Here is a 14078-nt window from a genome sequence, read left to right as displayed (position 1 = left end):
GCAAGCAGGGCATGATTGATGGATGAACCATGCCTACAAGGGTAGTGTGAGAGCTTTGCTACTCAGTGTCACCAGCCTGTCCCCTCTCCCCATCCCCTCCATCATTCTGCCCTGTCTCCAATTCAGGATCTCCGAGAGCAGTTCTACATCATTATGCAAAGAAGTTTTACGTTAAGCATTTGAAGCAGAAATTACAGCAAGTCCTGCCACTGCTAGTAAAATGTTTAATGTGCATGTTAGAAGCTACAAGTTGATTACTGCCCTGTTAGCCAACGAGCTAACAATTCAAAGTAAATTTCCCTAATACGTCTAGTTATTCTGCCCAGCCTAAAGGGTTGCTAATGAACGTGCTGCCTGAATGAACAGAAAGATCGGGACCTCGAACGGCGCTGGCCTGGACAACGTCCATTGGCACCAGAAACTGGGGCCTCCCATTGCAGTTTCCTCTGGAGTATGTTGCTCAATTGGAGGTGATTTTCCAATAAAATCAGTCTTGATTATTGCAAGCACAGGAGCAACCCCTGCGGGAGGAGATCAGGCAATTCAATTCGAAGAAAAGCTGCATGAGGCAATATTAACCTTGTAGCAGTGTTATTTCCTGAAACATGGTCTTGTTTCTCAGTTTCTTTTGTTCTTATTGATATTTAAGTGAAGAAATTTTTTTACCCTTATCAGTGAGATGTGACCAAAGATTTAATTACTTACATATTCATGAAAAGAACATGAAATGAAAGAGCTTGTTTAGTTCTACCCTTCCATAGAGTTATAGCCTGGACCCTTCTAGCTACAAGTTTCTGTGACTCTGTGTATAAAGCCTTGCTTAAGAGCCAGCTCCCTTAGAGCTGTCCACTTTGGAGCCATCCAACTTCTGAGACTATCAGACAATGGGGAAAGCTCTGGAAGGCTTTTTCGTGCTGTGGTAGTGAAAAACGAAGGGAAGGAGAAGAAACGGGTGTTCAGACATATCACAGATTCTAAGGAAGGGGTCGAATGTGCATATTTTGGCATTAACTGCTCTGTGTCCCATCCTTCTAATTTCTGAGCACTGAGATGGTCTTTCAAAACCAGGAAATAGCATGTGTTGTCAGCTGTTAACTTAATGGCCTTTTTATTTCCTCATCCCAGGGTGACAACATTTGCCTTCTGTCATTCTTGAAAATGCCCCATGACACCAAATGCAACTGCCCATGCATAACCCCCACCCGTAGGAAGGCTGACATCTTTATCCCCCTACCTTCCCTTCAAAACCAATAGAGGGAACACAGCCTGAGTTGGAAGGTGGGTATAGACTAGGAGAATCATCTGTGTGGTCAAATTCTAACTTGTTAATAGTAAAACTTGCTGTTTATAATGCCTCAGAGTGAAACCAATGTGAAATATAGAATATTTTTAAAGAAAGCTGGGTTCCTTCCTAGGAAAGGTTAGTCACTCAAGTCAGGCCTAACCATGTGTTTAGCAATACAGCCATGGGTAGTGCAAGATCAGATTCACTCTAAGACTCAACTACTACCTTCCAATGATGATTGAATTTCAAAGTCTTATCCTTAGGCCTGCACTCATTCATTCATTCCTTCAACAAATATTATTGAACACCTACTAAGATGCCAGGTACTGTTTGGGATACCAGGGTTACAGCAGTGTATAAAACAAGATTCTCACTTGTATAGACCTTATATTCTTGTGGGAGATGGCACTCAAAAAGAGAGAGAGAGCAAGACAGAGAGAGTGAGCTACATGTGAACATGGTGATAATTTCTAAAGAGAAAAATTAAGAAAGGCAAAGGAGATGGAGGTATGTATGTTGGGGGAGTTGCTAATTTAGAAAGGGTGGTGGTGCAACACTGTTACTCTTGCTCAAGACACCGATAAAATGCCTCTTTGGGGCAGTCCACATAATAAAATGATGATTATTTCAAAACAGGACTCATATTACTTGCCTTTATTGGCCACTTTTTCAACAACCATGGCTCTGAGTCATTGTCTCAGACTACTTTTCAAAATTTAACCCCACATTCAAGGGTTCACCATTGGTCACTAAGGACCAGCAGAAGAACCTCATACGTGGCATGATGGTACACTGCAAGAAGACCTCCCAACATGCTTTGCATCATTACAGCATCACTGCAGGGAGTTCCCAGCTGTGCCCTGCTCTGGCATTGTAGGCCAACCCTCATTTGGGTGTTGACTTAAAAACTCACACGGCATTTTCTAGTAATATCACATGTGTAAACAGATGTTTCCGTAACACTTGGAAATAGCAGGTTCTCCTGTGTTTTTTGAACATCCTCCTCTACAATCTTGTTTCAATCATATTAAATCCCCTTTTGGAAATAGAAGGGCTGAAGTTATATATGAGTGCATATATAGATGTCTAGAAAGTGTATATAGACATACATATCTTTAAAGCTGGCTTGCTGACGTGTCTAATTTGTTTGCTAAACTGTTTCATCGTGGTTTGAGTCAAGTTAAACTTTAACTTAGCCAGTGTTGGAAGTAACACAAGTCTCCAGCTAGTGGGAGAGAGATGAATAGGGCATGTGTCTATGTGTGGATGCTATTATTAGCTGATTCCTGGCAACCCACACCACAGTGTGTGCCCTGGACTTTCCCTGCCAGACATTTACGGAGGTAAGTAGTACCAGAGGCTGATCAAAAGTAAGCAAAGCCAGAACAGTTTTCTGAAAAATATTTTCTCAAGTACCTGGAACCCTCTTGTGAGAATATGGTGCTGAGGGGGAGGTGAAAGACAGTAATCAGAGGGCGGAGAAGGACGTGGGAACAGAGAAATGGACACTGAGGAAAAGACTTGAGCACTTCCTGAGTTAAGGCTCCACCTGCCCTAACACCAGCAACAACTGTGTCTTGGATTTTAAATACCATGGGACATGAGGGTAGATTGATGGAGAGAGTATGTAAATGCATATGCATATTTCTACTGGATTATTACAACATGTGCTCTACCTCCATGCTGTAAATTCTACAAATGGGAACATTTTTCTGTGGAAGAATGATTCATTTTTTTTTTTTTTTTACTATTGACTTTCTAGAGGACTGCCATTGGTTTAGGCAAGAGCTTTAATAAAGCAGAAGTTATTTGTTTCCTATGTCAGTCCCTGGCCAAAGTGAGTCATTTCTATAGTTCTCATCACCCCAAACTAGTAGTCAACTAAATAATAACTTCTTATTCCAGGCTCCTAACTTGGACCATGCTCTGTTTGGATCCTGCATGCAGTTACTGTGCATCATTTCCTGAGAAATAAAAATAGCCCTACTGTGCTTATGTGTTTGGTAGATAAAGATACATTCAGGAAGAAATTCTTATGCCAGTGGAATGAATTAAGTAAATGAAGCTCAAACAATAGTGTTTCATGGCATGTTTAAACCTTGGTGTTAGTCCAGACGTTTGAGTAATGTGAAAGTAAAACATTTAAAAAATGTAAGAGATGATCCAGGGTCGATAAAGCCGCAAGGTACCAGCTGGATGCTTTGAGGGGCTCTGCATGAGCCAAGATTTACATAAAAGGCCACAGAGAAGGCTAAGCCAGATTCCATCAGAAAGGTTTTGCTATGTGTATTTCTTTGCAAACAGTTTAAAACCAGTCCTTTGTAATCCCTCCCTAACTCCAACCTTTAACTTTCTAGAATAAAAGGATCCCATCCAACATTTCCTTAGTTTTCTCCACATCTCGCTGCTCTCCTCTTGATGCCAAAAGTAGGACTCAAGTTCTCTGTCTTTGGTTGTGTGATGCTTTAAGTATGCTGGCACATGAAAGTACTGTTTCTCTTCGTTTCTATCCTGTATTTCACAAACTTATTTTTCCCTGCTACTGCAAAAAATGCCATGCCCCCCACCACGCCGGCACCCTGGTTGCTTCTAACTAACAGGCATTGCTCACAACACAGCATCTGCTTTCTTCAGTGCCTTTTGCAAGTGCTGTTCTGCTCTCTCCAGTGGACTCCTGCTGAGATAGGGAGAGCCAGCTCCAAGCACTTCCCTGTGCCCCACTCCGAGCCCCACAAGATGCTGTACATGCTTCAGTTGTGGATACCTGTCTCTTTTGCAGGGTAATGATGTGTCTGTTTCCCTACTAGACTGTGAGGACTTTATCTTCCTCATCCCTCTATCGCCCAAGCCTGGTGCACAGTAGGTGTGCAATTCATGTTTTGTAAAAGAATGACCCTGTATAATTTTGCTGGAATTTCTAACAGAGGAGCTATGGGCTTCTGAGTCTGCAACAGTTTTTTTGGAAGATTGCTAAATGGAAATATTAAAGTAAAATTCTAAGTCTAACTCTAATGACTCAAAAACCAAGCTGACTTGTGACAAGAGATTAATCAATTGTTCATTCTTGTCTAAGCAGCGAATGCCAAGAAGCAGAGAATTAGAAGGTAACACGTAGACAAAGAGGCATTCGTGTGAATGCTGTTGCTAAAATAATGGATTAATTTCCTTTAAAATGATTTGATTCCACATTTGCTGGCTTGCTTGAGGTACCTCAGTGTCACCGATAAATGAATGCTTTCTGTTTCACCTTCATCCTCATGTTTGTGTTAATTTACAAGCCAAAGAGAAAAGGTTCTCCTAAAGTTCTTGGAAAGACGAGTGATGGTAAAGAGAGAAACTAACAATGTTTAGAGCTTTGATGAAACTTACTTATGGGTATAAAGTTAATATCATTGTTGAAATGCTTGCAAAGTCATGAGTTCATTAAATGTACACACACTCAATGCTATGTTCTATGAAAATCAACTGCTCCGTGAAGTTAGATCCTATGACTTAAACAACCACCACCACCAAATTTAAAGGCATTGTAAGTGGACATATGTGTGCTGAGAAGGGATGAGAATGAAGTAGTGAGTGGAAAGTGCAGAGTGTTTTGGGGAACTGGGAATTCTGGGAAGCCCTCACAGAACTGTCTCCTCTGAGGCTGCCTAGATTATGCAACTCCAATTACAAATGAAAAAGGAGGGTGCGGAAATTTGTGAAAGCTTCCTTAGCTGTGAAGATGACTACTGGAAACTTCTACATCCAATTGGAGCTCTCTGGACAACATAAGGAGCACAGTTTCTTTTACGCAGGTGTTTAGAGAGAAGTTTTATTGCTATATTTCCATTAACTGCCTTTAAAATGGCCAGAGCCAACTGGAGAGAAAAGGCTGTGGAGCTTGCTGCCACACAATGAGGTGCCCTGAGGCTTACTAGAAGCAATCGAACTCCATGTTTCTCCTCAGAGACCCCACCCCTAAATGTCCCTTCCTTATTGAGGACTGCACCTCAGGATATTCACAAGTGATAAGATTACTTTAGAGCATGACACTGCAAAAGAGACACATGAGATATTTTATCATTTCAGACAGGGGAGGTTTCTTTCCTTTCCATGGTTGACTCTTTAAATCATGTACCTAGTTTGAATGCTCCTGTTAGAGACTGGACATAAGTTATGAGGGAAATGGTTTCTCAAACAACTTGTAAAGGTGAAGGCTCCTTGTGGTTGTGTCATTTCATATGAACTTGAGCATCTAATTCTGTGTTCTAAGAAACACTCACCCCACAGGACAAAGGTGTCCTTTGGTCAGATACATTTGGGAAACCTTGGGTAAGAAATTCTAACAGGCTTCTTTCTACAGGACTTCCTTTGTAATATGTACATGGTGACACTTGAAGAAAGGGATGAGACAGTGAATGGCCATCCTCCTTGCTGATGGAGCCTTTCTTTGTTTTTCTGCAGACAATCCCACAGGACTATAGTATTTGGCAGAACAAGTTCAGCATCCACTGACTAAGCATTCTAAATGAATGCTGGTGCATGGCTGGGATGTGCATGTTTTCAAGAACATCACAAAAGGTGCAGCCTCAAATGACAAAATCATCTCTGGTCCTAAGGGTCCATTTAAAAGACTCTACCCTATGTCCTTGGGGCCACATTTATCTTCTATCTCACTATCTCTTCAGAACTCTAATGATGTGCCTTTTTGGCACACCCTTCATTTCACAAAAGTTCAAGTCAGAAATGATGTGAAAGGCATAATGTGTGTGTGTGCATAATACTCAATATTCACAACGTATGTGCATGCATTCATCTACATCAAACTTTAAGAGATGAAATGATTTCCTAAAATGAGCATAACTATAAAATAGACTTTCAAGCTTTGGCATTTTTTTAAAAGGTAGAGGAACCATATAAAGAATCGAGATAAGCCCTGCAAGGAAGAGACTTGTCCAATTTCATACCAGTGGCAGACTCAGGACTAGAACCTAGGTCTACTGAGCCTTTGATTATGCTGAATAATTAGGGGACTAATAGAGAGGATTGGCATTCAGTAACCAGTGAGGGCTTTTCAATGCTCTTTGACTCAACCAAGACAATCTCTTTCGTCTGGATAAGTCCCGAGGGCCCTAAGCCACTGTTTTTACTCAGCCTTTGTTCCCAACCTGATCTTGTACCGTATGCACCAGTGTCTCAAGCCAGGCATCCTTGAATTCCTGGCATGAGTGGGTCTTCCTCCCCAAACCTTCCACACATTGTCCCCTGCAAGCATCCTTTGCACTTTATCTGATCCCCACTTACCAAACACCTCTCTCTCTATCTTGTATTTAACTATTTACAAACCAATTTTATCTCTGCTTCAGGACTCTAAACTCCTCGAGGGCAGGACCTGTGTCAGATTTATTTTTAATCCTCTCAGCATCTATCACATTCCAGAAATGCTAGAGACCCTCAATAAATATTCATTGGATGAACAAATGAATAATGCACAAACATCACGGTCAGGAAACCTTTGTGGCCATTTGCCATTTTCAATAAGGACAGTACTGTAGCTTTCAAATGGATCAGTTTCTAAATAAAGCTGTAATTTCTGAAGCAGAGTGGATTCTGATTCTGATTTGGGAAAGACAGCAACCACATTACTGAGGTGTAAACACAATGAAGAATTGTATGCTTCACAAGTGCTCTCTCTCTCTCTCTGTCTCTTGCTCTCTCTCCCTCTTTCTCACTCTCTCTCGCTCTCTCTCTGTTTCTTTTTCTCTCTTTTGATAACAGATGTCAACCTCAGTTAGATTCAACTCAACTTATTAGTGCATGGCTTTTAGCCAAAAGCAATTCACTTTTGCAGAAGTGTACTATCACATATGTCGTAATAACAGAAATGTGTTCCTTTAAAAAATGTATGTGATAAGTCACATATGGTAGAAGAAATCTGTACATCTCTCAGGCCTTGTTGTCACAATGAAAGCTTGGGGATGAATCCCGCAGAACAGTAACATACAAGTGAAAGTCTCTTTGACATGTTAAAGAGCCAGAGTTTTAACACACTAATCAAACTTTGATACCAGTATGGTTGATACATTCTGAGAATTACACCAGGCATCTCTTGTCCTGATCACTGATCTCAAGAATATTCAATTTTGATTCTTACCCTCGAGGTAGTATTTAGTGAATCCAGGTACATTACATGCTTACATTCACTAGGCATATATTTAATTTCTACTAGATATGGAGTGTAATTAACACGTACCAGTCTCCCTATGGTGATGAAAGAAGCTTACAAACATGAAGGCATTTCAAATAAATGGAACAAAATGGTTGAGAAACGGGGAGGGGGAGGTGAACCTTGAGAGAGGAAAACATACAAACTGACGGATATTGTGAATCATCAACCTTCAAACTGATTGAAAAGTTTCTGTACTCTTAGATCTTGGGGAGTGACAAAATTTTGGAAAATGCATATACCCTTTGTAATATATCCATTTACACACAACTGAGAAGACTAGCACTAGGTTCTAGAGGTATGTGCTCACTGTTGAGGCAATGACCACAGAGAAGGGGCAGGAAGTTTCTGAGGCATCACTGTCCTGTTGATGGATCTCATATCCATGATAATTTTCAAAGGTAGTGAAGGAAGAGGGAGCTTCTTTGCTCTGAGCCCCATAAAGTCATGAACACATGATAAGGGCTCAGTAAATATTACCTACTCATTTTTTTAAAGGCCAAAAAGAGAAAGGATGGATGGTTTCATCTTCAGCTGTCAGGAAAAAACTTACATCTGTGCCTTTTCCTACCTGACCAATCAGAGCAAGAGACAGTAAATTTTTTCTTCCAGAAGGTGCCAGAAAGTAAATATTTTCAGCTTTGTGGTCAAGATGGTCTTTGCTACAACTACTCAACTCTGTCGTTGTGGTGCCAAAGCAGCCACAGACCATACATAAATGAATGATCATGGCTGTGTTCCAATAAAATTTTAATTACAGACACCGACATTTGAATTTCATATGATTTTCATGTGTCACAAAATAGTCTTCTTTTGTTTATTTCCCAACCATTTAAAAGTGGTTGTATTTGGCCTGTGGGCCATCTTTTGCCCATCTCTGTGTGACCATGTTCACCAATCCGAGTTCATACTTCAATCATAAATGATCCCACCAAACCTCTATTTTTCCAGCAAGACTGTACACATTTTCCATTGTATGCTCAAAAAAAAAAAACCCCATCAAATATTAATCTTGCATATGAGATCAAACCAGTAAATGGTCACAGACAAAGCTGCTGGAACAAATTGGAGCAATGTAGGGACATTTGAAATGTGGCATGAATCAAGCATGGATCTAGTGAAGCCACCTGCCTTATTAAACCTCCAGGCCAAGTTTCTGGAAGGACTATTTTCTGAGATGTGTCCTACATGTTTACTTGTTCATCTATTCTGAAAACATGCATCAAACCCTTACTCCGTTTGGGGTCTCAGTACACTGTGTGGAACTGGAATTTTCTGGCAGACATCGGCAACTGCAAAAGGACTGTTATGTATAAAAGTTTTTTTTTTCTTAAACCTAATTCTGATCTGCTGTCAGCCAGTGTAGTTGAGCCAAACTGGAATTTCTGTTCCTGAGCCGAGTTCTCCAGGACACCTCAAGGAGGCCTCTCTTCTTAGAGTGCTCATATGATTGTGGCTGGCTGGACACACGAGTTTGGTATTGTGAGCCCAAATGCAACAGGACACCGAAGCCCACACTGAGCATAGCATCTTATCTCATTAGAAGATGATTCTAAATACCTACCAGTTGGTTGTGACTTAGGATTACTACCAGTCAAATCTTAAGTGCATTTAAAAAGCTTTACATTCTACTACTAATCCTTTGGATCTATTTTTCAGTTTTCTCTTTATCCTATCCCTTACATTGCTGGACTTTCGATAGAATCTGCACAGTGAATTAATAAGAGCTCAAAAATATATGCCTATAGTTCTTTATAGGGCTGAATTCTTACAAGGAACGAAGAGGAAACTAGTCCTACCTCCAGGCCATTAGAGCATAATTGAGGGAATCTTCGCACACTGTCAAACACCTGTTCTGGACACATACAGATGGCACTGGGGACTTGCTTCCTATTGGGAGGGCCCAGATTTGGAGATGCTTGCCCTTCTAAGGGCCTGAATTTTATACTGCTCCAGCACTTGTCCCACCCCTGGTGGCCGGGGACACACATATGCATGGAGGCGGACTGTGGGAAAGAAGATCACTAATGACTCACCCAGGGACTGAAGCCCTGGCACTGGTCTCATTAGCACCCCCCGTCTAATCTCCTGTACTGCCGGCCACAGGCTCACAGTAGAGGAGCCTTTGGGGCAGCCAGAAAAGAAAGCTGCAGAGATGTCAACCCCAACCGAACCACCAGACAAAAACTCAGCTACTGAAACTACTTCCAGAGGCCTACAGCATCCTGAAAGGAATATTCCATGGCCTGGGCAAAATTAAAGTTTAAAAAACAAAACACACCCAACCTTCTGGGAAAAGGAACTAAGGCTTGGATTTAATGGTATGGTAAACACTACACTGGTGTCCTCGCAAAGCTAATTCTTTTACAAAACACAAGCAAGCTTTTTGCCATTGGCATTTACTGAAACATTCTCCCAGAACCTATTAAATATCAACGCATCCCCTATTTCTGCCTTTGGTATCAACTGTAATAGATGTTGGCTGACTTAAATTAACCCATGGTTCCTAAAGCTGTGATGTTAGACCTATATAATGACCCAGCAACTAGAGCAGCTCCTCCCTGGCCACATGGCTGGCATAGAAACGCTGCAATCAGATATCACAAATCCAAATGACAAGACAGACATCCTTCCTAATTTGAAAGTCTCCCTTCTGGAAAAGACCGAATGTCTAAGATCAACTACATTAAAGAGAGTTGTGTGTGGCTTGTTTATAATTTAAGAGGGTCCCATAAAATGCCTTGGGAATGGCTCTCCTTTAGCGAGCAAAACCTGTAGTTAAGAATACTTTTATGACTTTTCATTAACAGAGTAGGGAGGCCTTGATGCCAAGGTGCCAAACCTCCCCACGTGGCTTGAAATCATTTGGCCCACTTTCAGCCATTTACTTCTCTGTCATAGATCCAAGGTTTGCAATTAAAAATTGTAATCTTTTTAGCATGTGCAAAACCCAAAGGCTTGAAGTCCTATGCATCAAATATGATTATAACAGCATTTGGCAGCTTTTCATGGATGGCACATATTAATTTATGTAAACTGGGCACAACTTGGGGTATTTCCTCATCAAGGACCCAGGAGAAAATGAAAACTGACCCCTGCCCATTGTGGGGGGGGGGGTTAAAAATTATTAAAACTTTCAACAAATAAAAAAAAGAACTTACTTTGCAGAATTGTTCTTAGGTTTTGCCTTTTCGACAGCCTGTAAATGGAAGAAAAACATGCAATTAGATGATATTAGAAGGCAGAATCTTTGCAGCTAGTTACTCCAAATGATAAGCAACATAAAATGTTCTTCAAATGTGTAAGACACTAACCAAAGCAGGCCACTGGAGATAAGCAGATGGGAGACCCCAAAAGCAATTTTCCTCTCCTTGGGAATGAGGTTACCTGTCCTAGTGTGGCTTCCAGACACAGGCCACATTGTCAGGGCTCTCAGGTGGGCAACTGGGCTGTCATCCTCTTCCTGCCTCTCCCTGAGGGGTCCTGACATGGTCGGAATGAGAGAGTAGGGAAAGAGGTGTAGAGGGAATGGTCACAGGCAAATCCTGGATTCTGGGATTTGTGGGATTCATCCTGACGTCACTATTGACAGCTGGCAGCACCTGCACAGTGATGGAAAGGCCCAAATGTCCATTGCCAAAATTGTTTTTATCAGCTGACACCACAAAAGGGCCAAGGATGACCAAATGCTCAGATCATTTTCCTCCTGTGCAACCTTTACGAAAACATACCCCAAATCATCAAAATGAGGAAATCTCTGGCTGGCATCGCCTTAGACATGGAGCCTGGTTCCAGTCTATTGCTGAACCCATTGATCTGTGGACAGTCCATTTATCATTCATGAAAAGAGCTAGTGATCTTCACAGTATATTAGAAGAAACAACTCCGATCATCTGTCAACAGCCCTCTTATTTCTGTTTCCCTCTCCACAGGGATTTCATCTCCTTCGATTCTTCTGGAATTAAAATGTTGCTAAGCAACACAGCTGGGGGCGCTGATGGCAGAATGGCTACAGTCTATCAAACTGTTTAAGCACCTGGAGGGTTTTAGTGATGATTTTTTTTCATACTTCTGCAGCATAATTATGTAATCAGAACCAAACTTGTCCTCCCCTAGACTTTTTCAGGCTATAGAAATAGCATTTCATACAGAGAGCACCGAAGCACTGGTTTGATGACCTCAGGGCTGTTCAGACCCTTTAAAAAAGTTTCCATTTACATTCGCGAATCCTGGAGGTGGGCGAGGGCTAAGGAAAAGGGAACACTGCTACAAATCAGAACGCAGAGGCGACAACTTGTAAGAGAAACAGCATATGATCTACCATTGGACTTGGCATTCTGGGTGACTGGTGGATAAACATACCACACTGAGCCCTTCTATGCATAACAACAACTCAATACACTTAAAAGCAAATATTTCTTTATAAATGAAATGCTCCCCAGATTTTGATGTTAGGGTTAGAAATCCAAGTCCTTTTGGTTTATGAAGCTTTAGGTTCTGTTGCTAGATAAATACCCGTTAATATCTGGGCAGTTTCTTTGGCCTGGTAGGCAAAAATCATTTTCTCACCATCTGTGACCGAGGTTGAGTTTTGGCAAGTGCTCAAACGGTGAGAAAGCTAGGAAATGAGTAACAGGTTAAAATGATAAAGCAAGAGCTCTGCATCTGGCTGGCCCAATTCACCTCTCACATGGGTCTAGGAGATGAAGCATGTCCCTGTGCAGTCCTTGTATAGGATACTAACACCACTTAATGGGCAGATTCTGCCAAGTCAGATGAACGAAGGAAGAGCTGGGTGCTGGCAAAGACGCTGGGGGCTAGACATCAACCTCTCCTACAGCAGTGATACCCGGTCCACACATGCATGCACACACACACACACACACACACAGATACATCTACCTTTCTGACCATCTGTGCTCCCCCTAACCCTGGCTGGTTTGGAAGAGGATTTGGTAGCAGGCTGAAGACATGTCATTGCAGAATTCACACAGATCAACCATTTTCAATCCCTTAAAATCTAATCAAGTCTGTTCTAGAAGACCTAGCTTATCATAAAGGAATGGGCACCGTGTTCAAGTAGTTTCCAGTCCCTTTCAAAGAATATTGGATGTGATCATTTGAGCTTGCCTGGCAGAAGTCGAAGGTTGAAAAATGCAAAGTGACATTGCTTAACCTAGCTTTGATTCAGAGATGTGTGTGTGTGTGTGTGAGTGAGTGTTTAATGTCCCCTTTTCTCTGGGCTTCAGGACCATCAATTAGATGCAGTTATTTTTCTGTAATCAGGAGGAACATAATCATGTCTGAGGCCAGTTTCTTTGAAACATATGTCTTTTAATACAGTCATCATAGGGAAATAACTTCATTCAAATTAATTCCTTTTTGAGCTGCTTGGCCTATTGACTGAAGATGTCCATGCTAAGAGGTTCTCTTTCCTTTAGAAATGAACTTGAGATCATTAAGGAATCCCGACAACTCTGGTCAGCTGTGCTCATGTTGTCTCTGAACTAAATGGTTGAGGGAGCCTCTGACAGACATGAGACACAGCTCACTGTTTGTGTTCTTCACTCTCACTGTAATTTGATGTTGTCTTGGGCATGCTATGAGGACTTATTAAATTAGGTGACTTTAAAGACATTTTTAAGTGAATTATTTGCATGCAAATGACATCTGCCCTTATGATATAAGAATTATTCTTCAAAATTCACAAGGAGGAAACTCATCCTTTTAAATGATGGGAGTTAAGAAGACAATTCCAAGTGCCAGAATGTGAGACATGTTGCAAAATTAAAATTAAATTAAAATGAAATGACATAGTATAATTCACCAAGCATCAAGAGGGTTACATATTGGTATTACAGCTAATTTTGAGTTTAAAAACATACATTAAAGCAATGTAACCTGATTGGAAAATGGAGGCTAGATAGTTAACTGTTATGCTGCTTTGATTTCTAATTTCTATATGCTTTTAAAAACTTATATTATCCTTATTTGGGGACAGGTTTCCCTAACATGATTCTCATCTTGCCACTGAGGAAGCTCGAGAATGAGGAAAGATGATAAGAGAAATGAAAATGCTAAAGAATATATTTCAGTAGCCTTTTGGTATAGTAAGGGGCAGTGGGCTGGGATGGAAAGAGTGTTGTGCTAGAAATCTGAAAATCTAGATTTACCACTTACTATTGCAGTACCAAACCTATGTAGCTATTTCAATGAGGATTATAGCAGCCACTGTTTGTGTCTCCATATTAAGAGTAGTTCTGTGGCTAATAGAATGCTTCTATCTCAAAGCCCTACTCCAGGAAGACATTGCTGGGTTCAGATTCCAATGCAAGGCCTAAGCCAGCAGGGGAAGAGGGTCCTATACTGACACGCAGGGCCTCTTTCCTGAATCCTTCTGGGGATTGGTAGGAGAGAAGTCAGGACTGAGGTGGGGGTGGGGGCAAGAGTGAAAATAAATGTGCATATGGTCAACACACACACACACATACACACACATGCATGCACACAGGTATACACTCCAAGGAGGCCTAGGATTCATTCTCATCTTCCAGGTGACTCCTCCCTTACCTCACTGCATAGGGAGGG

General features: G+C 41.3%; 1 protein-coding gene across 9 annotated transcripts in view; it reads right to left on the bottom strand.

The window, feature by feature from the left end:
* AFF2 (AF4/FMR2 family member 2) overlaps positions 1–14078 on the bottom strand; it is a 531893-nt gene that overhangs the window by 73744 nt on the left and 444071 nt on the right. For all 9 annotated transcript variants that reach the window (XR_005214493.1, XM_037821151.1, XM_037821156.1 and 6 more), the window contains one exon: positions 10652–10689. Coding sequence is in view for 8 of the 9 variants with exons in the window: in XM_037821151.1 (XP_037677079.1) it covers positions 10652–10689 (38 nt within the window). In the remaining variant the exon portion in view is untranslated. The remainder of the gene's footprint in view (positions 1–10651; positions 10690–14078) is intronic.

Source organism: Choloepus didactylus, chromosome X (genome assembly GCF_015220235.1).
Source record: "Choloepus didactylus isolate mChoDid1 chromosome X, mChoDid1.pri, whole genome shotgun sequence".
NCBI lineage: Eukaryota > Metazoa > Chordata > Mammalia > Pilosa > Megalonychidae > Choloepus > Choloepus didactylus.
This window is presented reverse-complemented; position numbering and strand designations above follow the sequence as displayed.